The sequence below is a fragment of the Pristiophorus japonicus genome, chromosome 3 (assembly GCF_044704955.1).
Source record: "Pristiophorus japonicus isolate sPriJap1 chromosome 3, sPriJap1.hap1, whole genome shotgun sequence".
NCBI classification, from domain to species: domain Eukaryota; kingdom Metazoa; phylum Chordata; class Chondrichthyes; family Pristiophoridae; genus Pristiophorus; species Pristiophorus japonicus.
The window spans coordinates 60,717,194-60,744,406 of record NC_091979.1 but is presented as its reverse complement, the minus strand read 5'-3'; the positions used below and the strand labels follow the sequence as shown (position 1 = coordinate 60,744,406).

The 27,213-nt window shown below is 41.5% G+C and overlaps 1 protein-coding gene across 1 annotated transcript in view; it reads right to left on the bottom strand.

Annotated features, from left to right (window-relative positions):
* Window positions 1-3,606: 3,606 nt before the first annotated feature.
* The window catches only part of LOC139253819 (low-density lipoprotein receptor-related protein 1-like), a 2,398,725-nt gene continuing 2,375,118 nt past the window's right edge, over window positions 3,607-27,213 (bottom strand). Inside the window, exons 87-91 of the mRNA XM_070873585.1 lie at window positions 11,410-11,523; window positions 11,022-11,098; window positions 8,190-8,280; window positions 6,802-6,949; window positions 3,607-3,776 (exon numbers count right to left, since the gene is read on the bottom strand). Of these exons, the coding sequence (XP_070729686.1) occupies window positions 3,636-3,776; window positions 6,802-6,949; window positions 8,190-8,280; window positions 11,022-11,098; window positions 11,410-11,523 (571 nt within the window). The 3' untranslated portion in view covers window positions 3,607-3,635. The remainder of the gene's footprint in view (window positions 3,777-6,801; window positions 6,950-8,189; window positions 8,281-11,021; window positions 11,099-11,409; window positions 11,524-27,213) is intronic.

Sequence of the window (27,213 nt, the reverse complement as noted above, 5' to 3'; positions counted from 1 at the left end):
GGCATAAATAACAATGCTTTCATACCTTTTTAAAGATTATCTCCATTATGTTTAAAAGTGCATTATAACAGTTCAGTCATGAACAGAATTCTCTGGGCAATGTTCTTAACCTAGTGCTATCTCATAGAACTCTGTAACAAGCATGTTTTCAGCACCAGAATGATGGAATTTTATCAATATACAGCAGAGCTATGCTATCAAATGCTATAGAAATTTAGTGAGATGTTTCAAATTTTAAGTTTCTCATAAGTTTTACAGGAGAGACAGAACTTATTAGACAATCTTCACAAATTACATCCACTTATTACTGAAAAGTGCATTGTACCAAATTTAATATATTCAAAAAAATTCACAGTAGATTTTGTTTGTCAGCAAACCTTTGGTCTTTACAATTTATTAAAAAAAATCACTTACGATCAAATCCAAATATTCTGCACTATACATCTGCATTGTATTTTATGGTCAGACCCAACCAGTCAGGAAACATTACAATTTTTAATATCAAGTCTAAAGAGTGTCTCTCACTAATTATTTATTAAATTAAGTTTCTAGTTTCTAGCGTAAGTAGGTAGTGCAAATTTCACATGCAGTATGGCGGGACTTGAAGGTACTTGTGCATGAAACACAAAAGGATAGTATGCAGGTACAACAAGTGATCAGGAAGGCCAATGGTATATTGGTCTTTATTACAAAGGGGATGGAGTATAAAAGCAGGGATGTCTTGCTACAGCTATATAAGATATTGACGAGGCCACACCTGGAATACTGCGTACAGTTTTGTTTTCCATATTTATGAAAGGATATACTTGCCTTGGAGGCAGTTCAGAAAAGGTTCACTAGGTTGATTCTGGGGATGAGGGGGTTGACTTATAAGGAAAGGTTGAGGAGGTTGGGCCTCTACTCATTGGAATTCAAAAGAATGAGAGGTGATCTTATCAAAAAGTATAAGATTATGAGGGGGCTTGACAAGGTGGATGCAGAGAGGATGTTTCCACTGATGGGGGAGACTAGAACTAGAGGGCATGATCTTAGAATAAGGGGTCGCCCATTTGAAACAGAGATGAGGAGAAATTTCTTCTCTCAGAAGGTTGTAAATCTGTGGAATTTGCTGCCTCAGAGAGCTGTGGAAGCTGGGACATTGAATAAATTCAAAACAGAAATAAACAGTTTTTTAAACAATAAGGGGATAAGGTGTTATGGGGAGCAGGCAGGGAAGTGGAGCTGAGTCCATGATCAGATCAGCCATGATCTTATTGAATGGCAGGGCAGGCTCGAGGGGCCATATGGCCTATTCCTGTTCCTATTTCTTATGTTCTTATATTCACCTACTTGGTTATTCCCCTTCAACATCCAAAAATGTTCCTCCATATCCCACTTTTTCATCCTTTTTTTAATACACACAAAGTTGCTGTGTTGCTAAAGTTTTCTCAGTTTGGTCATAGTTTATTTGGAATCACTATAGATGAGTACTACAGTGACATGACAGAGCAGGAAATATGATGCTGCTTTAAAATAGGCTAGCAAAGGGCAACATTGCCAGCTGACATGGGTTACACATCACTTGTTTGTCCCAAATGACTTGAGGACATCAGATTCATAAGAGCATAAGAAATAAGAGCAGGAGTAGCTCATTCATCTCCTCGAGCCTGTGCAATTATTCATTAAGATCATAGCTGATCTTCTATGTCAACTCCACTTTCCCACCCTATCACTATAACCCTGGATTCCCTCAGGGTTCATAGATTTGTGTCAGTTTTCCTAGTGCAGACAAAAAACTTCCATCTGCAAAAGTGCACAGGCCCTAGTTTTACCTAAACGTGAATATATTCAACTGGACCCTACAGTGCTTGGTGTTGGCCAAGCTCCAGTAAACAGTATAAATTGGGTTTCGTTTGATTTTCTGGCTTAGTTTATTTTCATCCATGCTCAGGTTTAGTGAGACACATGTAAAGTGAAATTGCACTTTGCAATATTAGCATTTAAATGCTTGAGTGAAATTCCTCAACAAAGTCATTAACCCATACAAAATAAACAGACTAATAGTGCCTCTGTTAAAATAGTAGGCAAAGAAATATTATGGCCCAAAAATTGCTGTCAAAATAACGACGAGGCTAATAGAGCTCGCCGTTATTTATACACAAGTGCCACAGCAACTTTAGACGAGGGCAGATGCATGATTAAATACGGAAATGCAAAGGTTGCTGTCAGAGAGGCACTGGTCTTCTATCAGCTTTGCAAAAAAGGCATCCCATTTCTGGCTGGCTCCCCATTTAAAGGCATTGAGTGTTGTGAAGTTCCTGTACCTGCACGGATATGAAGTAAACTTGCCACAGAAAGTTAAGTCAAGTCATTTCAAGTCTAAATACCCTTGTAACAATGTAATAAATGTTACTTACTCCCAATCAACCTCTTTGGCACTGAAAATGTATTATTACAAGTGTGGAGTGTCATTTCTTCAAGCTTTAATTGTTGTTGGAGATTATTTTTTAATGCAGAATTAATTTCTTTTTTCTTTCCCTCTCTCTCTTAATCCAATCTTTCTTTCCTTCTGTTTAATTCACCATTCCAAATTAGGCTTCTTTCTCAGTCTTTGTGCTGTTAATTTCACAATGCTTGAATCTGAATGGTTAATGAGATACACAGTTACTCACCCTGTTCACTCAGATTTCCGGTGCCCTGTAGAGGGCTCCATGCCATTTCCATCTCACACTGCCAGGGCAAAATAATATCAACACTGAACAGGCAAGGACAAGTCTAACTAACAACGGGTGGCTTTCATTGGCATGCTACAGTAATTTTTGGGCCATTTTATATATGTTAACAAGTTCAAAAGCTAACAGGTTCATATGCAAATATTAGGACTTCACATGATCGATTTAAATGCTTAGTTAGAATGTGCAACATTTTATTTTCTCAAACCAAGCCAGGTATAGTAGAAACATATCAAAATCGGCTTATTTCCCACACAAAGCAAAATAAAAATGCAACTCATCAAGCATATGCTACTGTTTCAAAATAAAAACAATGAAAAGCCAAATAAGAACCAAACCAGCAGTTCAATCAGACCCTGACATTTGGATGAGTTTGATTTAGGTTTCAGTTTGCTATTCATCCCTATTCATTTTTTGAAGAAATAACTACAGTAACTTTCAAAACTGCTTAAAACGAGGGCATTTTCCCCAAAGAGTACAGGTATCTAAACTAATAATAGGAAAACCAACGGGGACAAAGAGATGCCTATTTATAATTGTTGAAATTACTCATTAAGTCTATTCAGCTGAAAGTGTTGCAGCAGAGATTGTCAAATGTGCCATACTTCTACCAAAAAACTGAACTGGTATAAAATTAAAAAACAAATAAAAAAATTGGTTTGTGTGATTCTTCCAAGTACAGGATCAAATACAATGGGAGATGCAATCAGCAGCTTTGTTTTACGTGGTTTAGTGCAGGTGGCTTTCCCGGTCCATTAAACAGAAATATTGGACAAAGGGTCAGTCAAGAATCCTCAGCGCAAAAACACAGGTAGTGCTGATGCAAAAAAATATAATCAGAACACTGTCATTACATAGAAAAATTAATCCTTTCTTTATACATTTTATACAGTGTTTAAAAAAGATACAAGACTAAGGGGTAATCTAAGCAACAGTCTCCCTCAGGCCATCTTCTAATTTCTTTGGAAGCAGCTCTTTCTTTTCCTCTGTGCTGCCTAAGGAATTCCGGCAGTTTGATGCATCCAAGTACAGTTTTGCATAAACAGGATTTGAGTAATTTGTCGGCTGTCAAATAAATAAAGGACAAAGGTCACGTTATTGAATTTTAAATGCCACTGGATCCTTAGAACACTGCAAATGGGATTCTGAGTGCACAAAGCACACGAGACAATATTAAATTAGCATTTGTTCCTGGTACAAAAAGACACAGTATTTATTATTCATTAAAATTGAAATAGACATGCCTGCAGCAACAGCAGTTCGAGGTCTGTAATATGATGGTTTTAGAATCAATTTAATATCGTGCATATGTCTCTGCATTTCCATCAATCTTTCATGGGATTTTGGTATCTCCAGTCTCAGTCACATTCAAACTCATTAAATGCACCCACTGTGACTATCAGTGCCGAAACTGGGTTTACTTTACGTTAGTGTTACAGTGTGTGCATTTTATAAGTTAAGGTGACAACAGAGATGAATTGAAATTATTCTCAATGAAAAGAAATAAAATTATTCTCAGTGAAAGATCACAGTTCATTTTCTAGCAGCATATCTACTGAATAGAATTACTGACCTCACTGTTGTAAAATAGGTCTTAATCAAATGATGATATTAGGACTCCTGGTAACAATAATTATATCATAAATTATATAAATCGACATTTCAGGTCTTCTCAATGGGCAGGTGATGCTGCATTCTCTATGTGTGATCCAAGATAATGAATCCGTTGAAGCCCAAGATCATCAAGTTTCTGCGTGCAACAGTTTTTTGCTAATTGGAAAGAATTCAATGTTGCTCCAAGCTCTAATATTGAGTACTGAAATTCTGATTAGCTGTTTGATAATGTTTCCAATTACAGTGTAAAAATGTCAATAGTGTATATCCTTGTGCATAGATCATTCAAATACACTTTTCTAAGTATATATAAGGGATCATTAAATGCCTTCAATACAGACTGGGATGAGGATGTTGTGTACAGATAGAGGTGGGGCTGGGGGTAAAATATATTAAAATACTGAGTCAGGATCCCAGACACTGGGGGGAGTTTTAACTTGAAAAATTGGGTGGGTTGGTGGTGTGGGGGTCATTAAAGTGTGAAAAATCGGAATCCCGACCTGAACCCGTCTCCAATCCACCCATTTCCGGTTATAATGGAGGTGGGATTGGGTGGGCAGGCAACCCGCTTTCAGGAGGCGGGTCGTCTATTTCAATATTATAATGAGGCTAGTAGCCTCTTCTTTAACCTCCATTTTATGTTTAACTATAGCTGGTCGGGTTTTGCACACCTCATAAAACCCACCAGCTACAGCAAGGTGAGGACAGATGCATCCAGGAGGTAAGTGCCTTTACACCTATCTCCTGGATTCAGGGGCACTGCCTAACTGACCCCCTGAGATCGGAGATCCCCCCCCCACATGAGACCTCTGATAACCCTCCCAGATGTCTCCCGCAGGCCCCCGATTCCGCCACAAGGTGTTCCCCCCCATGTCACCGATCCCCCCATGAGGCCTCACCCTCACCCATTCCCAGCACTCTGATTCACCCGTGCTGCTCCTTCGGCCCCCAATTCTCTTTGGAAACGGCACCCCTTCCACCCCCGGTCTCTAATCTTCTTCCAGTCCCGACCCCTCGATCATCTTTCGGTCACTGACTCCCTCCTCTGTGTGGCCTAGTGCCGCAGGTCTACCAGCCCAGAGCCAGCCAGCCCCTCAAGCTGGCTGTCTGTGGATGGGAAACAGGCTTCCCATTCAAATCAGGCCCAGCCATTAAAGTCGGCAGGGGCTGCGGGGAACCCGTTCTCCCGAGTTTTCCGACCGCCTCGGAGCCTCACCTGCCCCCAATCCACCTTCACCATTAAAATTTGCCCATTGACTCTTGAAAATGAAAATGTTGTACAACACAAGAAAATAGGATTGCAAGGTGGATGTGTATCTCCATGTGCATGACCTCCATCTTAGTTGATCATTCCATTGTGGCCATTAATACTTCTAGACAATTAGTTTATGGGAAACACTAATTGTCAACTGAACAGTATGTATAGTAACCAATGGATGCAATGCAAATGTTACATCATTGTTCAAAAAAGGGAGTAAAGATAAACCCAGCAGCTACACGCTGGTAGTGGGCAAGCTTTCAGAGAAAGTAATCAGGAACAAAATTAACAGTCACTTGGACAGAGGTGGATTTATTAAGGAAAACCAGCACAGATGTGTTAAAGGAAAATCGTGTTTAACCAACTTGATCAAGTTTTTTGATGAGGTAACAGAGAGGGTCGATGAGGGTAATGCCGTTGATGTAGTGTACATGGATTTCCAAAAGGCATTCCACAATGTGCCACATAATAGGCTTGTCAGCAAATTTGAAGCCCATGGAATAAAAGGGACAGTGGCAGCCTGGATACCAAATTGGCTAAGTGATAGGAAACAGAGAGTAGTTGTGAACAGTTGTTTTTTGGACTGGAGGAAGGTAGCCGTGATGCTCCCCAGGGATCAGTTCCAGGACCATTGCTTTCCTTGATATATATTAATGACTTGGACTTGGGTTTACAGGGCACAATTTCAAAATTTGGAGCAGAGAAGATTGAGAGGAGATTTGATCGAGGTGTTCAAAATCATGAAGGGTTTGGACAGAGTAGATAGAGAGAAACTGTTCCCATTGGCAGAAGGGTCGAGAACCAAAGAACACAGATTTAAGGTGATTGGCAAAAGAACCAAAGGTGATTCAAGAAAAAACGTTTTTACGCAGAGAGTGACTAAGATCTGGAATGCACTGCCTGAAAGGTTGGTGGAGGCAGACTCAATGTTATCTTTCAAAAGGGAGTTGGATAAGTATTTGAAGGAAAAGATTTGGAGGGCTACAGGGAAAGCGCAGGAAAGTGGGACTAGCTGAGAGTCGGCATGGGCTCGATGGCCGAATGGCCTTCTTCCGTGCTGTAACCATTCTATTATTCTATGGATGACTTTTATCCATATTGATATATTGCCAACTCAGCATCATTTTTTTCTCTTCCCCCAATTACATGTTGCACTGGAGCAAAATGAGCTTCTGGCTTCCATTATTTTCCAATTTTCTACTGCATGAACATATATACCTTTTCTGGATCTAATGTAAACTCTGGATCCAGCAAACCTCCGGCATTTTCATGGCTGCGGTCAACTTCATACATGTTGTATGTTGGATTTCCAATTTCCACATTCATGCCTCCATTCGTCAATGGATGCCTCCGAACGGTTTTCACACTAATAGGGGGTTACCAAAACATGTTAACATGAATTCTCACTGTTAGAGAATTTGTGACAAAGTACTTTAAATTCAAGTAGAAATCCTTGGATTCAACCTTGTCCACAGATTTATTGGGCAAAGTAAAGAAATAACATGTTGACATCAGTCTAGTATAATAACAATATACTGGAGTTGTATTTATTATAAATTTTACACTCATCAAGGTGAGGGATATTGGTGCTGGTGATGGGCCATATTTTACATTGGGCAGCCAGTATCAACAACAAACGTTCCCTCCATCTGTGGAGGGACCACCATTTTGTAAATTATCCCTCTTCAGGAGCGAAGCGGTGTCCGGGACCACTCCACCCGTTTTCCCACCATGGCGTGCATGCGCTGAACCCTTACTGTTCCCCTCGCGAAATTGCCCTACCAAAATTGCCACTTATTTGAAATTGCCCCGCCGGAGCTGCACCACCACAGGCCAGTGCTCCCAACAAATATTGCTGTGAAATGGCGGCACAGCAGCCCTTAAAGCGGAGATAACGCTGCAGTCAATGACATTTTTTTTTGTCGGCTGACTGCCAGGTCGACCCGACAATTATGGCCGCAGGTTTGGCCGTGCCGCAACCAGGCAGCCTGGCACCCCCTCTTGGGCGCCAGGCTGCTAGACTGGCCTAAACCCTCACTGGTGGCCCAGTGGACCTAACTAAAATGAATGCAGAGTTCGCAGTGGCTTTCCCTTTAACTGAAGGGGAGAGACGTTGTGATGTGCCAGCGCGATGACGTCATCAACACGGTGCGGCGGACACTCCGACCTGCCCCCACTTCCACCCCGCTAGTTATGGCCACTCTGCTCTGCCCCCAATTCTGCCCCCATGAGGACACTTCTGCCTCGCTGGGAAAAAACCCACAAAGTGCCGAATTTCGACAGATAGGCCGCCGTATCCAATGCGGCAGCCCTAACCCTTCAAAAGCAGTTGGTGCATCCCGTTTTGGGCAGAGGTGAATTTCTACCCCACAATCTCCTACTCTATCTCAACAAATTCTCTCAGCACCAACCTCAGATGATGGCAAATTACTTTACCAGTGTGGCATTTCTCCATTTCCCAGACTAAGTAGCAAATTATGCTAAACTAGAAGTGTTTTCTATCCAGTAGGAAATGGATTGAGACTGCCCAAATTCATTTTACATCAGATGCTTACAGCTAGCAATACAGACTTTCATTACACAGTATTGTTTTAAGGATGCATTACCGTTGTCTTCTTTTGCAGATGATTATTCCAACAACGACTGCAATAATCAAAAGAACCAAGATAACAAGTGGTACAATAAAAGTGATGTTCCCTGAAATAGAGGAACAGAAATAGATAACACGATCTACCAGATATCTTCCATCACATATAATGGTAAATGCTCAAGCACAGTTACACATTTTTTACATATGTGTTTTTTCTTAACATGGGCAGAATAAGTAGACATTATGCCATTGGTTTCGCAACAGTGGCACTATAGCATATCACTAGATGCATAATATTGCATATGTTAAACAAACATTCATGAAGGACACATAACAAAGTCCCCTGTATTCCACAAGAGGGCTGACCTGATAACTCAGGAGATATAAAATTATGACTGAGTTATGATCATTTTTAGAAGTAAACATAAACTGTACACTGCAGTTCTTTGACTTGCAATGACATTATCATGAACCATGTATGAGTTGTCTCAGTTCTTAATTATGATAACATGAAGATTACATGTTTCAAATAAATTGTCCCAAAATTATATAAAAGCTACAGGGAAAAGGGAAGAGCATTGAAGGGAATACATAAGAAAATACGAAAATAGGTTAAAAACTTTTTGGGATGGTAAAAATGGCAGTGGAGAGGGTATAGCAAAAGTATTTTTTTTGACATTATCATAATAAAAGTGTACTTAATGATAAAATTAGAACTTCCAAAGATGCATGATGATGAAAGCAGTGAGGGAACAGTTAATTGTTAATAAGGCTGGGGACTAAAAAAAATTCCTGGGCCAGATGGCATTGATCAACATGAAAAAAGAATTAAACTGAAATCCATGGGAGTCTAGGGTACAGCACAAGACTGGCCAAGAAATTGAATAAAAATAGGAAATGGAGAGTACTCATGAGGAGCATAGTGTCAGACTGGGCTAAGTGCTTTGTGCAGTTTTGTAGGGGTCAGTGTATGTACCTTTATTGTATTGTAGCTGCATATATAAGCTGGATGCAGAAACCAATTGCAAGCTTGCTAAATTTACAGATAGCACTAAAATATGGAGTACAGTAAGGGCGGGGATATAGTTGCAGTTTTGTGGAAGATTTCAGAAGAGAAAGTCTTGCTTGACCAACTTAATTTAAAGATGTAACAGAAAGAGTAGAGAAAGGTAATGCAGTAGATGTAATTTATCGAAGTTTTCAAAAGGCCTTCAATAATGGACCACATAATAGATTAATGAATAAAGTCAGAGCATGCAGAGTCAATGGACAAGTAGTAGAGTAGAGTAGCTAGCTGGCTTCAAGACAGAAAGCAGAGAGTAGGGGTAAAGTGGCAGGAGGTGGAAAGTAGGGTTCCACAAGGATCAGTGCTGTGCCTGGGACAACTTATAGAACCAATGTAAACTTTAGAATCAATAACACAATTTCTAAATTTGCGGATGACACCAAATTGGGGGAATAGTCAATACTAAGGAGGCTTGCAACAAATTACAAGAAGACATTAATAATCTTACAGAATGGGAATATAATTGGCAAATGAATTTCAACATAACAAGTGTGAGGTATGACATTTTGGTAAGAGAAATAACGAGGTCATATATTATTTGGAAAGTAAGAATCTAAATGGGGTAGAGGAACAAAGTGATCTTGGAATACAAATACACAAATCACTAAAAATAACAACACAGGTTAATAAAGCCATAAAAAAACAAACCAAGCACTAGGGTTTATTTCTAGAGGGATAGATGTTATGTTATATTTGTACCGAACCTTGGTTAGACCACACTTGGAGTGCTGCGTACATTACATATTATAAAAAGGACATAGAGATACTGGAGAGAATGCAAAAAAGAGCATCTTACACTTGTATATTTTCACCTACTTCCAGTTGGATCCCAGTTCCTAGATAATGCAGCGTAACGTGACAAACGTAATAGACTCATTGGGGATCATTTTAATTTTTATCACTGGGACGGCATAACGATTCAGCCATTCATTTTACACCATGTATGATTTTTTTTCCCCATTATCTTCAATGGAAAAGAAAATTAGGTGGAGTTTAGAATGGGTGCTCATTTACTATTGTCCATTTTTTACCCAGTGATAAATGTTAAAATTGCCACAATATTGTATCTGTCCTGATCATAAACTACAGCTATGATGCAGTGAGGAAGGGCTGGTTGGATTAGGGGTGTACTAGACAAATTATTTCTTCTAAAAAATGAAAAAGCTTCTTCTTTAAAGGGCTTTTAATGGTGAAGAATAGGTTGATTCCTGACCTGTCATTTAATGGCAGTTTAAAAACAGTCCTTGGAACAGGCTGACATTCAACAGTCCTGCTGGAAATTCTTTATATTACTCTCTCAAAACACTTATGTCAAAAAGACTGACACATGATATTTCCATTTATATTTTCAATCCATGACCTCTCTGAAAACAAGATCTTAGAGTTGGCTGTCTTATAATGGCAATTGTATTTTTCTGAGCTCCTGTTCAGGGTTAGTTGTAACTGTCAATAGGAATCAATCACAGAAGACCTTCTTGCACATCATTTAGTGTAGATCAGGATTCTACATTAACTATTGCCTGGTCACTAAAAGTAACAATAAACACAATCAGATAGAGTTAAAAGCTACTTGCTGGAACTGCAAAGTTGTAACCATAAGGATTTAACCCTGTCACACATATGTTAAGCATTCGGCAATTCAAGGCTGGGTCAACATTATGAAGTCTTCATGTAGGCCAATAAGCCATTTGCCATAGAAGGTGCCCTCAAATTAATATAGAGACCAATGTATCATGATAGAAAACCATCAACAACAGGAAGGCATGGATTTAAAATACTTACTCCCTCTGGTATTCTCAGTTTTGCTGCTCTTGGGAGCTGGCCTTTCACACTGTGTGCCTGACCATTCATCTGAACACCTGAAATTAACCAATTAAGGATGTAAAATTAATGTACTGCAACTGTTACAACTTCCAAAAGAGAGAAACACCTACAGATATCAGCAAGACGAGACAGCATTTAGGAGCATGCATAAAGGATTAGACAGCAGGTTTGTCTAAATAGCTATGCTTTGAGGAGATGATTAGCTCTGATATAGGCCAACAGCATGCCATGCATAAAAGCAATTAATTTACAAGGCTATTCAAACATGCCACCAATGCAAGATGATTCTGCTGGAATTCAATGTTTTATAGCAAAGTACAATGTTTGGCATAAGGTCAAAACCTACTTGCACTGAGGCTCATTAAGTGCAGTTAAAGTGCAAACCCCTCCATTTTGACAGTAGTAATCACAAAGGTTCATTTTCTGGTCACATCGATCACTTTTAAACCCCACTGTACATCTGCAGAGTTATAGAATATAAGTGGTATTAAAATGCTGAATTGTACTATAATGTAAGTCTATTGACCCCTTTTTCTAACTGTACAGTTTTATCAAGAACAAGGATGGTGATGTTGCATGTAGCAGCTTTGCTCTGTCTAATAAACCTAATTAATTAAAGACCACGGTTACTACAGCAAGACATTAATTAGCCTCAGAGGAAAATTCACTTCAGCCCTTTCATCAACCATTTTTCATGTTACAATTGCATGAGAATATGGTTAATGCATATTTGGATTGTGTTTATTTAAATATCATGGATATTTGTGAAAATAATTATATTTTTCTGCAAGATGTTGCAACTGGCCTCAGAGTCTCAAGTTAGCGAGGGCAAAAATCAACCTTCCAGGTCCTGATCACCATTAAGTGATCCCCGCTGGAAGGGTGCATGTTTGGACATCAGATGAAGAAAGACTGGGGTTGACTGTTATTTCCCATAGTTAAAACGCTCGCTGGTATTCACTGTCTAGGCTCATACATAAAGAATGGGGACTTGTGCAAGTTTCTGAAGCACTGCCATTGCCAGTGCCTGCATACGTGGAGCTTGTCTGACTTCATAAGATCTTTCAAAGATGAGGCATAGGGAAGAAACATTTGTAAATGGGAGCTGTACAAGACTAAAATTACAATGTAAAATAACTTAATCAACTTTGAGGTGCTTTTAGATTCTAATATTTACAACTTGAGCAATGTAAAAAAAAATCATGAATCTGTTAGTGTTTTGACACAAGCATAGACCTCTCATAGTCACATGTCAAGTTCCACATGGATGATCTAGGGAGAGCTCTACTGCTTGGTATTTGCAGTGAAATTGTAAATGCAATCTTTATACATGCATTTACAATTTTGCTATACATAGCAAACAGTGACAATATTTGTTCTTAGTTTCCTGCTGTGGTTGCTGAATGATTTTGTCTTCTCTCTCCCTCTTTAAATCACTTTCTTAAACTTAACTTTTCTACCACCTATTCATTTGGTTCCTCAAGATTTCAGCCAATTTACTTCCTGTTTACTATCCTTCCCTCTCTGTTCCATCACTGTTGAACTTGTTAGGAGTGCAAGTGCTACTAAAAGGAATCTCTTACTCATATTTACAGCCACCGGGTCATACAGACTCATTGGTAACACTATGGGAAGTTGCCCCATTAAGAATCTTGACACAGATATATGGCCACCTTATGATTACATGGGCAGCTATGTCCAGGGCACCATAGAAGCTAAGAGACGTGTGGAATAAAATATTTCACCACCTTGTCATGGTACAATGGTAGTCCTTCCTTATCATTTCCTCTTCTTCTCTCCATTGACAAATGCAAGGACAACCCAAAGAGTTACAACCCAACCCAACCTCTGAAGCATTTGAAATTGTACCCACTGCATTTGCAAGTTCCTCTATTCACTTTACTGTGTACTTTGCAATCCTTATGACATTGTCTTGAACCTTGAAATTATTTCTGTTATGTATGCAACCCTAGATAACCTGTATCATACCACCACCAGAGGGCATACCTTGGGAGCACTGTATATAATCAGGCCTCCCATGCTGTACCAGCACTCTGGAGTTTAAATAAAGGAGCTAAGGTCACACTTACTCATGTCTACAGTACTCAGTTACATTACTTTATTATGAGCATAATAACTGGCGAAGAGATAACGGACAATCACGCAAAAATGCAGAGAACTGTTGGTATCCTGGAGAAATTCTCAGAAGGGGACGATTGGGAGGCCTTTGTGGAGCGACTCGACCAATACTTCATAGCCAACGAGCTGGAAGGGAATGAGAATGCTGCCAAATGAAGGGCGATCCTCCTCACCATCTATGGGGCAACAACCTATGTGGTCTCATAAAGAATCTTCTAACCCCGGTGAAACCAACAATCAAATCGTATGAGGAACTGTGTACGCTGGTCCCGGAGCAGCTAAATCCGAAGAAAAGCGTTCTGATGGCAAGGTATCGATTTTGCACGTGTCAACGGTCTGAAGGCCAGGAACTGGCGAGCTATGTCGCCGAACTAAGGTGCCTTGCAGGACATTGCGAATTCGATGGATTCCTTGAGCAAATGCAAAGAGACTTCTTTGTGCTTGGCATTGGCCATGAGGTTATCCTTCACAAACTATTGACTGTTGAAACACCGAACCTAAGCAAAGCCATAACGATAGCCCAGGCATTTATGTCCACCAGCAATAACACCAAACAAATTTCACAGCATAAAGAGGTTTCGGCAAGTACTGTGCACAAAGTAACGTAGTTTTCAGGCAGGAGTGCATATGGAAGAACGTACATGCCTGCAGCTGCACGACCTCAGATGACCCAGAGTCCACCATAAAATGTTAATGCGAGGCAGTTAACACCTTGTTGGCGCTGCGGAGGTGATCATCAAGCCCATCAATGCCGCTTCAAACACAATGTGTACAAAGGCTGCCAGAAATCTGTTATGTTCCAACAAACTGCTTGTTCTGTAGACATTTAGTGCTAGCTTGTGATGTGTCTTCCTACGTGGTCAGGTGTGTGTTGCAACAAGCAAACGAATCGGGAACATTGCAACCGGTCGCCTATGCGTCCAGGAGTTTGTCCAAGGCCGAAAGGGCCTACAGCATGATTGAAAAAGAAGCTCTGGCATGTGTTTACCGGATGAAAAAAATGCACCAGTATCTGTTTGGTCTCAAGTTTGAGCTAGAAGCTGACCATAAGCCACTCACATTGCTATTCTCAGAGAGCAAAGTGATTAATACCAGTGCCTCTGCCCACATCCAAAGATGGGCACTTACGCTGTCTGCACATAACTATGTAATCCACCACAGACCAGGCACAGAGAACTGAGCTGATGCTCTCAGTCGGCTACCATTGCCCACCACCGGGGTGGAAATGGCACAGCCTGCAGACTTGCTCACGGTGATGGATGCATTTGAAAATGAAAAGTCACCCGTTACGGCCCACCAGATCAGGACCTGGACCAGCCAGGATCCTTTACTGTCCCTTGTAAAAAACTGTGTCCTCCATGGGAGCTGGTCCAGCGTCGCAAAGTTCCAGGGGCACAAAGACGAAATGTCCATACAGGTGGACTGTCTTTTGTGGGGCAATTGCGTGGTTTTGCCTAAGAAAGGCAGGGAAATGTTCATATGCGACCTACACAGTACCACCCAGGCATAGTAATGATGAAAGCTATAGCCAGATCCTATGTGTGATGGCCCGGCATCGACTCAGATTTGGAGTCATGCGTGCACCAATGCAACACTTGCTCTCAACTGAGCAATGCACCCAGGGAGGCACCGCTAAGTTTGTGGTCATGGCCCTCCAAACCGTGGTCTAGGATCCATGTTGACTTTGTGGGCCCGTTTCTAGGCAAAATGTTTTTGGTTGTTGTGGATACTTATTCAAAATGGATTGAGTGTGTAATAATGTCTGTAAGCACGTCCATTGCCACCATCGAAAACCTACGAGCCATGTTTGCCACGCACAGCCTGCCTGATGTCCTTGTCAGCGACAATGGACTGTGCTTCACCAGTACTGAATTCAAAGAATTCATGACCTGCAATGGGATCAAGCACGTCACATCTGTACCATTCAAGCCCACATCCAATGGTCAGGCAGAATGGGCAGTCCAAGCTTGCAACATATATCGGAAGACTCCCTGTCGACTCGGCTGTCCCGAGTCCTGCTCAGCTACTGCACCAGACCCCACTCGCTCACCGAGCTGCTCTGAAAAGGATGCTCAAAACAAGACTCTCTCTTGTCCACCCTGATCTCCATGATCACGTCGAGGGCATGCGGCATCAACAAAGCATGTACCATGATCGCGCAAACTTGTCACGCGATATTGAAGTCAATGACCTTGTACTCAATTATGGACATGGTCCCAAATGGCTTGCTGGCACCATCATAGCCAAAAAAGGGAGTAGGATGTTTCAGGTCAAACTTGCTAGTAGACTAACTTGCAGAAAGCATTTGGATCAAACCAAACTGCGATTCACAGACAGCCACGAGCAACGCGAAGAGGACACCACCAACTTCGACCCTCCAACACACACACAATTGGCAACCGATATCACGGTCGACCACGAAGCTGAACTCACCATCCCCAGCAGTCTGGCATGGCCAGCTGCCCAGCAGCCCAGCGAAGAACCAACCAACTCACCACACCTGCATTTGTACCGAGACGATCGACAAGGGAGCGAAAAGCCCCAGTACGTCTCACCCTGTAAATAAGTGTACTATTGACTTTGGAAGGGAGTGATGTTATATATGCAACCCTAGGTAACCTGTATTATACCGCCACCAGAGGGCATATCTGTTGGAGTCCCAAAGGATCCCAGCATCCTTTGGGAGCAATGTATATAAGCAGGTCTCCCATGCTGTACCTGCACTCTGGAGTTTAAATAAAGGAGAAAAGGTCACACTTACTCATGTCTACAGTATTCCGTTACATTGCTTTATTATGCGCATAACAATTTCCATCTCCATTCCCAGTCACCCTGCCCTCATCTACTTTAACTCTCTGAAACCCAATGTGAGAAGAGAAACTTTTCACTTGAAATGTTGCCATTGTTTAATGTTTATCTTGTAAAGTGTACTAAGTGGTTGAAGAAGCTGCATTTCTTTCATTTCTGTATGCATACATATGTTAGGCAAAAAAACAGAAGATAAACTATCTATGGAAGAAAATCATTAAGATTGTACTTAAGGGATGGGTGGGGGACACTGAATAAAAGTCCTTTCAACCATGGTTATGTAAGCAGAACCTTTTAACAATACTAGGTACTGTTGCAGGGATATTTGGGAAAGATAGGAAGATGTAAGTTAGTTAGTTGTTTTTAAAGTTTTACAATTTTTGCTTCTCATTTAAAAACTCACAACCTAAACCAACAGAACAGTCGGCTTCTTCAATATTGTACTTGTTTTAATCACATCTTGCGGACTTCCATGCTAAATTATGAAAGATGGGTAGAGGCCTTTGAACTTTAACAATGGAAGCGAATAAAAGCAGCTGCAGAAACATGACACAAAATATCTGTATAGGAAAAGTTTGGTTTCAGGGTGGAAAGTTCATGCATCTCCCTGTAACACCAAGTTTCAACTTTTTCTGACTCCTATCCCTTCCAATGACCCTGTTGCACTTTGTATTCAAACTTTTGATCAAAATGAGGCACATACAATTAAATTCATTCTGATGTCTCTGCTGCTGGCCTTAACTCTCTTGAATCATTTGGCTTTGATTTTTTTTGTAACTAAACATATCCCTTACTCATGAAGTTCATCTATTGGCTCTGTCACTTCCCTAATCTTTGATAGCGGTCTAGAACGTTTCAGCTTTGTAAAGCAAAATCAAATCTAGCAACTCTAACTTTCTTTCTGCTGGCACTAATAATCGTGCTGACTTCAGTGTTCACCAACAACTTCTGCTGTTCTACTGTCGAGACTGGCACGATTGCTGGGCCCTTTACAATCCTGATGTTGTTCCTTTCCTTTCCTCCAGTCCTAACTCTTACACTGCATCAGTCTGTTTTTTCTGACCATAGCCTCATATCTTAAGTAGAATTCCTCCAATACTTTTTAAACCATACTGTTCTGTTTAGCACTATATAGTTATATTTTCCATCCATTGACTATAAATGTCTGAAAAAACCTGGCATAAATCATCAACTTCAATAGTTTTTGACAATCTTTTGCTGCTTTGCCTGGTCTTCTGATACTTCGAGCAGTGCTAATGAAGTAACTGATGTTTTTCTAGCTGATATGGAAGGTTTCATACCATATTTCTCTTCGCCCATCAGATACAATACTAATCTAGGTTCAATCATGTCCACTATTTCTCATAAGGGGTCTGTCCATCGCACCTAATATTTTCATCAGTCTGAAGCATTCTGAACCAATTTGATCACTGCTGATAAACTCTGTCAATCCACCATCATAGCTGCCAGACACAACTTTATTGATGGTTCCATCCTTAATCCTTCTTTATCCATTGGCCTTAATACCTCTATTGACTTCAAATGGAACTCCAATTGTTCCATCTTTGATAAAGCTGATTCCAAGAAGCTTCTTTCACATCAGGGGATTTTTTTCCCTCTATGAACTTAAGTCTGCCCAAGACTTATACTACTCTAACATATCGGGAGGCTCATTCCACAGTCTCCTATAAAACTTAACTCATCCTTTCCCAAGAACTCAAAAAATGTGGAATTCCTTCTGTCTGTTGGTCATTCTTGCTCATACAATCATCAAGCTTTTGAAACCATAGCTTGATGTCCTTTAATCATTATTTTTTGATTAATTTCATCTCTTTTACTTTATTTGGTTGTGGCAATATCCTGCACAGTCTTAGCCTTTCACCTTGGTTTCTTATAAGAAAAAAGCCTGTCACTGCCATCAATCCTGTATTAAGTAAAGACTGTGCACTCAGTGCTTTTGTAAACGAAATATTGAGAAGACAGAAGCCATTGCCTTCAATCCCCACCACAAACTCAGTTCCCTAGCCATTGACTCCATCCTTCTTCCTGGTCTATGTAGTATTGTAAGGTGAAAAGTAACTTCGTAAAAGGTGAAGTATCCTTTTCATCGGTGACCTCCAGGACACCTGGTCAGGCCGCTGTAGACCCATAAAAACTTAGCGGAGCCTGCATGATGCACGCTCTGTTCAGTTCATGAAGACATTCCTGAAACATGTGGTAGGACCCTGATTCTATATTCAAGAGGCCTAACACCTGTTTCAGGTGGGCAACCTGGATACTTAGAAGTAACTGGCTTCCAATTTGGTAGCGGCGCACTTCAGTGGAGATTGAGGCATGTGAGATTATGCCCAGAAATTGGTTCCCCAACACTCACATTTTACCCAATGAAATGGTGTGATGGGGGCCAGTTTTACCCAAGAAGTTTGGCATCCCAAATAACACAGTTAAAAAGAAATTCTAAAGGATGAAGGTAGCTGGGATGATGACACAGCAATGTTGATGTATACAAAATTATAACAAGACATACCACAATTCCGATATGGGTGGATTCAAGTCACAGACACTTTAAATTATGATCTTATTTTGGTTTGAAATCTTTCCTGTCTGTTAGTCAAAATCCAGTCAATCTCATATTAATATCCTGTTAAATGCAGATATTCTAACCCATGGATGTAATATGCATTTCCGTGCGATGTCATCTTGACTGATAAAAGAAAAAGGATTTAATCTTGAAACACATCTAATAGATAAGTTTAGGTAATTTCTTTGATTTTGTACATTTTCCACTTGTTAAAGTGTCACCTGAGCTGTTGCTTTTTTATGTTTTATTTGGTTTAAATTCTGATATTTTGCTGCATATTACTGTGTTTTTACATGTACACAGAAACACGTTGAAATAGGTAGCTAATGGCAAAAAGAAATATGTTCATATTTTTAACATCAAATATTTACTTGATACCAATGAGGCCGGTGGCATTGTGAATAAAATACCTTGCATCGCTCAATAGTGATCCAACATTGCAAGGAAACCTACCGGAAACCTAAAATAAGAAGCCTACTAAGTTCAATAAGACAAGCCTAAAGTTAACCAAACAACAGGAAAAAGTGCCCTCACATGCACAGAAATATAACAAAAGATGCCTATAGTATGCGGAAATAAAACAGAAGCAGAGCTGTCGACATTGGACACATTCTGACGAAGGGTCATCCAACTGAAACATTAACTCTGTTTTTCTCTCCACAGATGCTGCCTGACCCGCTGAGATTTCCAGCATTTTCTGTTTATATTTTAGATTCCAACATCCGCAGTATTTTGCTTTTGTGTTGACAAATCTAAGGTATGAATGTTTCAGTCACAAATCGTATTACTGACGCATAAATTCAAGCCAAAATCAAGAAAAATCATGACAACATAAGAACATAAGAAATAGGAACAGGAGTAGACCATACGGCACCTCGGGCCTGCTCCGCCATTCAATAAGATCAGCTCTACTTCCCCACCCACTCCCCATAACCCCTTATTCCCTTATCGTTTAAGAAACTGTCTATTTCTGTCTTAAATTTATTCAATATCACAGCTTCCACAGCTCTCTGAGGCAGCGAATTCAACCCTCTGAGAGTAGAAATTTCTCCTCTTATCTGTTTTAAATGGGCAGCCCCTTATTCTAAGATCATGCCCTCTAATTCTAGTCTCCCCCATCAGTGGAAACATCCTCTCTGCATCCACCTTGTCAAGCCCCCTCATAATCTTATATGTTTCGATAAGGTCACCTCTCATTCTTCTGAACTTCAATGAATAGAGGCCCAACCTAGTCAACCTTTCCTCATTAGTCAACCCCCTCATCGCTGGAATCAACCGAGTGAACCTTCTCTGAACTGCCTCCAAAGCAAGTATATCATTTCGTAAACATGGAAATCAAAACTGCACACAGAATTCCAGGTGTGGCCTCACCAAAACCTTGTATAGCTGTAGCAAGACTTCCCTGCTTTTATACTCCACCCCTTTGCAATAAGAACATAAGAATTAGGAACAGGAGTAGGCAATCTAGCCCCTCGAGCCTGTTCTGCCATTCAACAAGATCATGGCTGATCTGGCCATGGACTCAGCTCCACTTACCTGCCCGCTCCCCGTAACCCTTAATTCCCTTATTGGTTAAAAATCTATCTATCCGTGACTTGAATACATTCAATGAGCTAGCCTCAACTGCTTCCTTGAGCAGAGAATTCCACAGATTCACAACCCTCTGGGAGAAGAAATTCCTTCTCATCTCGGTTTTAAATTGGCTCCCCCGTATTTTGAAGCTGTGCCCCCTAGTTCTGGTCTCCCCGACCAGTGGAAACAATCTCTCTGCCTCTATCTTGTCTATCCCCTTCATTATTTTAAATGTTTCTATAAGATCACCCCTCATCCTTCTGAACTCCAACGAGTAAAGACCCAGTCTACTCAATCATAAGGTAATCCCCTCATCTCCGGAATCAGCCTCGTGAATCGTCTCTGTAACCCCTCCAAAGCTAGTATATCCTTCCTTAAGAAAGGTGACCAAAACTGCACGCAGTACTCCAGGTGCGGCCTCACCAATACCCTATACAGTTGCAGCAGGACCTCCCTGCTTTTGTACTCCATCCCTCTCGCAATGAAGGCCAACATTCCATTCGCCTTCCTGATTACCTGCTGCACCTGCAAACTAACTTTTTGGGATTCATGCACAAGGACCCCCAGGTCCCTCTGCACCGCAGCATGTTGTAATTTCTCCCCATTCAAATAATATTCCCTTTTACTGTTTTTTCCCCCCAAGGTGGATGACCTCACACTTTCCGACATTGTATTCCATCTGCCAAACCTTAGCCCATTCGCTTAACCTATCTAAATCTCTTTGCAGCCTCTCTGTGTCCTCTACACAACCCGCTTTCCCACTAATCTTTGTGTCATCTGCAAATGTTGTTACACTACACTCTGTCCCCTCTTCCAGGTCATCTATGTATATTGTAAACAGTTGTGGTCCCAGCACCAATCCCTGTGGCACACCATTAACCACCGATTTCCAACCCGAAAAGGACCCAGTTATCCCGACTCTCTGCTTTCTGTTCGCCAGCCAATTCTCTATCCATGCTAATACATTTCCTTTTTCTTGGTAATTCTCCGCCTCTTTTCACAGACTGTGGGATTTGAGGGTGCTTTTCGTCCTCACCGGAGAGCCAGTGACAACTATGGAAATAAAGCAATTGCAGCATTCATGGTGGTAGTGAATGCCTTCTATTAAAAACTATATGCTCCATAATATTAATTGAGGGCTTTCACTACTAATATGAATACTGGGATAATTCTACAGTAGCATAGTGATCTCTGGCTTCCCATCATTCTCCAATTGAAATATTGGGAATTATCAATATATACATGAGAGTCTGGAATGGGAGATTACAATCTGCCCCCCACCCACTCCCCCCCCTCCACTCCAAGACACTGTTGAATCCAGGTGAGTTTGTAAGCTTGATAAGGCCCAAAACATACTACATTTAAGGGCCGAAATTCACCAGCTCACTGCCTGCTACTACCCATTGCCGCTGACATTGCTCTTATTGATCCACCCAGTGCCACTTTGGAGGTGGCCTGCAGTGGGCAGGAGGGGTGAGCCACTGGGAATTGCCCACTGACATGAGCGGACGTCCGAGTGGCGCAACTGAGCTCCCACCCACCGAGCTCTCATATTCGTGTGGGCGGGAGTCGGCTGCAGAGCGGGGGTGGACCGCTGCGAGGTCTGTCTGTCCCCGACGGTGAGCATGAAGAACCTGATAAAAAGGTAAGTGAATATTTTTTTTTAATTTTCCACAGTGACTTACTTGCATGAGGCCCCTTGGAGGTCTTCTGATAGCTTTTTTACTTTTTAACTACTGAATTTTTTTTCCAGGTCTTCAACCCTCCAAGCGCCTCTGCCACCGAGAATGAGACCTCCCGCCCGCTGCTGCCCAGATTGATGATGTACCTCGTCCATTTGCCGCCCGCCAACCTTTGAGGGACCTCGGCGATGAATATCCCACTGAAAGTACCGTCCAGCACCTCGGCGGCCATCGCCGTCACTTTGGGCGGCACTTGGGCAGGTGGAGTCCTTGATGAAACTTGGCCCCTAAGATTCATTCAGGGAAGGGGATCTGTCACCCCTATCCCTATCCAACCTGGTCTACACGTGGTTTACTCGTAATATCTTTTTAGTTGTATAAACAATTGTTCTGTCTTTCTGATTAAATGTTAAACTGAGGCCCTACCTGGCTGTTTAGGTGGATATAAAATATCTCATGGCACCATTGGAAGAAGAGCAAAGGGATGCATTCCAGTATCCTAGACAATATTTATCCCTCAAACAACACCACCAAAATCACATTAACTGATCAGTCATCTCAATGCTATTTGTGAGATCTTGCTGTGTACATATTGGCTGCCGTGTTTTCCAACATAATAGTTGAGCTTTTGCTGCAGAGCACTTTAAGATGTATTGAGGATACGAAAGATGCTATATGAATGCAAGTTCTTTCTTAAAAGTACAGCAAAAAAGCCTATGATTGCAGAGTCCTACAGAATTTAGAAATGAACAGTAAAACCCTCCAGTACAAAGAAACACAACAAAAACAATAAACAAGAACAATTCATATGCAACAAACATCCAATGTAGAGAAATATGGCACTGAGTTAAAAAATCCACAAAATAAAAGAAGCTTAAAATAAGATAAAATCTAGCTGTATAACAACTATAATGACTAGCACTCGTGTTGCTACTAATGCATAGAAGATTGAAATCCTGTTAAAAGGAAAGACATCCAATAGATACATTTAAATAATTAGTGATTTTTAAACTGCAGAGCTTTATAATGATGTGAATAGAATCATAGAATGATTGAATAGTACAGTACAGGAGGCCACCATTTGGCCCATCGAGTCTGCACCGGCTCTTTTGAAGAGCAATCCAATTAGTCTTACCCCCCCCCACACTCTTTCCCCATATACTTGCAATTTTTTCGCCTTCAAGTATTTATCCAATTCGCTTTTGAAGGCTACAACTGAATCTCTGAATTTGTACCCACCACCCTATCAGGCAGTGCATTCCAAATCCTAACCATTACTTGCATAAAAATATTTTTCCTCATGTCATTTCTGGTTCTTTTGCCAATCACCTTAAATCCATGCTCTATCGGCCCTTCAGCCATTGGAAACAGTTTCTCTTTATTTGCTCTATCTAAATACTTCATGATTTTAAACACCTCTATCAATCTCCTCTTCTCTGCTCCAAGGAGAACAACCCCAGCTTCTCGAGTCCATCCACGTAACTGTATTCCCTCAAACCTAGAACCATTCTATTAAATCTCTTCTGTACCCTCTCCAAAGCCTTCATTTCCTAAACATAGAAAAATAGAGAAAAAGATTAGTGAAAACAAACGTCCCTTGCAGTCAGATTCAGGTGAATTTATAATGGGGAACAAAGAAATGGCGGACAAGTACTTTGGTTCTGTCTTCAAGAAGGAAGACACAAATAACCTTGCGGAAATACTGGGGGACCGAGGGTCTAGTGAGAAGGAGGAACTGAAGGAAATCGTTATTAGGTGGGAAATTGTGTTCGGGAAATTGATGGGATTGAAGGCCGATAAATCCCCGGGGCCTGATAGTCTGCATCCCAGAGTACTTAAGGAAGTAGCCCTAGAAATAGTGGATGCATTGGTGATCATTTTCCAACAGTCTATCGACTCTGGATCAGTTCCTATGGACTGGAGGGTAGCTAATGTAACACCACTTTTTAAGAAAGGAGGGAGAGAGAAAACGGTAATTATAGACCGGTTAGCCTGACATCAGTAGTGGGGAAAATGTTGGAATCAATTATTAAAGATGAAATAGCAGCACATTTGGAAAGCAGTGACGGGATCGGCCTAAGTCAGCATTGATTTTTGAAAGGCAAATCCTGCTTAACAAATCTTCTAGAATTTTTTGAGAATGTAACTGGTAGAGAGGACAAGGGAGAACCAGTGGATGGTGTATTTGAACTTTCAAAAGGCTTTTGACAAGGTATCATACAAGAATTGGTATGCAAAATTAAAGCACATGGTATTGGGGGTAATGTACTGACGTGGATAGAGAACTGGTTGGCAGACAGGAAGCAGAGAGTCTGGATAAACAGGTCCTTTTCAGAATGGCAGGCAGTGACTAGTGGGGTACCGCAGGTCTCAGTGCTGGGATCCCAGCTATTTACAATATATATTAATGATTTGGAATTGAATGTAATATCTCCAAGTTTGCAGATGACAATAAGCTGGGTGACAGTGTGAGCTGTGAGGAGGACGGTAAAAGGTTGCAGGGTGACTTAGAAAGGTTAGGTGAGTGGGTAAACGCGTGGCAGATGCAGTATAATGTGGATAAATGTGAGGTTATCCAATTTGGTGGCAAAAACACAAAGGCAGAATATTATCTGAATGGCTGCAGATTAGGAAAAGGTGCAGTGAAACCTGGGTGTCATAGTACAGCAGTCATTGAAAGTTGGCATGCAGGTTCAGCAGGCGGTGAAGAAGGCAAATGATATGTTGGCCTTCATAGCTAGGGGATTTGAGTATAGGAGCAGGGAGGTCTTACTGCAGTTGTACAGGGCCTTAGTGAGGCCTCACCTGGAATATTGTGTTCAGTTTTGGTCTCCTAATCTGACGAAGGACGTTCTTGCTATTGAGGGAATGCAGCGAAGGTTCACCAGACTGATTCCCGGGATGTCAGGACTGATATATGAGGAAAGACTGGATCGACTGGGCCTGTATTCACTGGCTTTTAGAAGGATGAGAGGGGATCTCATGGAAACATATAAAATTCTGACGGGACTAGAAGTTTAGATGCAGGAAGAATGTTCCCAATGTTGGGGAAGTCCAGAAAATAACATAGAAAATAGGTGCAGGAGTAGGCCATTCGACCCTTCGAGCCTGCACCACCATTCAATAAGATCATGGCTGATCGTTCATCTCAGTACCCCTTTCCTGCTTTCTTTCTATACCCCTTGATCCCTTCAGCCATAAGGGCCATATCTAACTCTCTCTTGAATATATCCAATGAACTGGCATCAACAACTCTCTGCGGTAGGGAATTCCACAGGTTAACAACTCTCTGAGTGAAGAAGTTTCTCCTCATCTCAGTCCTAAATGGCCTACCCCTTATCCTAAGACTACGTCCCCTGGTTCTGGACTTCCCCAACATTGGGAACATTCTTCCTGCATCGAACCTGTCCAGTCCCATCAGAATGTTATATGTTTCTATGAGATCCCCTCTCATCCTTCTAAACTCCAGTGAATACCGGCCCAGTCGATCCAGTCTCTCCTCATATGTCAGTCCTGCCATCCCGGGAATCAGGCTGGTGAACCTTCGCTGCACTTCCTCAATAGCAAGAACGTCCTTCCTCAGATTAGGAGACCAAAACTGAACACAATATTTCATGTGAGGCCTCACCAAGGCCCTGTACAACTGCAGTAAGACCTCCCTGCTCCTATACTCAAATCCCTTAGCTATGAAGGCCAACATACCATTTGCCTTCTTCACCGCCTACTCTCTTTAGGTTGTATGACGTATCCAACAAAGATGTTGATGTGCTAATCATCAATGGCATGTGTCTTCAAGTGGCTGTATCAGCCAATTCTGGATGCACATAGTCTCTTGCATGTCGGACAAGGGAAGTTCGATGTGCCTGATGGTGACAGTACTGCCACCTGATGTCGTCTATCTCTCGTGTCCCGCAGGCATTGACATCGGCTTTCTTCGAAGGTCTGGCAAGCAGTCCTCGTGAGGGTTCACCACTGGATTTTATTAGCTGCTGTATTCTCGAGGTCCTTTGGTCGGATGCCACAGTACTGGAGGTTAGCCTTGATGCAATCTTCGTAGTGCTTGCGGGGGCGCCCCTGGTGTCTTTGACCTTCACAGAGCTCACCGTGAAGAAGTTGACGAGTGATCCTTGACCCATCCATGCGGATGACATGCCCATCCCACCGGAACTGGGCTCGCATGATCATCACCTCGATGCTCTTTGATTGTGCTCTCTCCAGAACCTCAAAGTTTGATACCCGGTTTTGCCAGCGTATGTGGAGTATAGATCTGAGACTGCGCATATGGAAAGCTTGCAACTTTTTGCTGTGACGCCTGTAGGGTGTCCAGGCCGCCTACTGTACCTGTATGCCAACTTTCAATGACACCCAGGTCTCGTTGCACCTCTCCTTTTCATAATTTGCCGCCATTCAGATAATATTCTGCCTTTGTGTTTTTGCTACCAAAGTGGATAACCTCACATTTAATCACATTATACTGCATCTGCCATGCGTTTGCCCACTCACCTAACCTATCCAATTCACCCTGCAGCCTCTTAGCGTCCTCCTCACAGTTCACACCGCCACCTAGCTTAGTGTCATCTGCAAACTTGGAGATATTACACTCAATTCCTTCATCTAAATCATTGATGTATATTGTAAATAGTTGAGGTCCCAGCACTGAGCCCTGCGGCTCCCCACTAGTCACTACCTGCTGTTCTGAAAAGGACTGGTTTATTCCGACTCTCTGCTTCCTGTCTGCCAACCAGTTCTCTATCCATATCAGTACATTACCCCCAATACCATGTACTTTAATTTTGCACACCAATCTCTTGTGTGAGACCTTGTCAAAAGCCTTTTGAAAATCCAAATACAAAACATCCACTGGTTCTCCCTTGTCCACTCTACCAGTTACATCCTCAAAAAATTCTAGATTTGTCAAGCATGATTTCCCTTTCGTAAATCCATGCTGACTTGGACTGATCCTTTCACCGCTTTCCAAATGCGCTGCAATTTTATCTTTAATAATTGATTCTAACATTTTCCCCACTACTGATGTCAGGCTAACCGGTCTATAATGACCTGTTTTCTCTCTCACTCCTTTTTAAACAGTGGTGTTACATTAGTTACCCTCCAGTCCATAGGAACTGACCCAGAGTCGACAGACTGTTGGAAAATGATTACCAATGCATCCACTATTTCTAGAGCTACTTCCTTAAGTACTCTGGGATGCAGATTATCAGGCCCCAGGATTTATCGGCCTTCAACCCTTCAATGTCCCGAACACAATTTCCCGCCTAATAAGGATTTCCTTAATTTCCTCCTTCTCACTAGATCCTTGGTCCCCTAGTATTTCCGGAAGGTTATTTGTATCTTCCTTTGTGAAGACAGA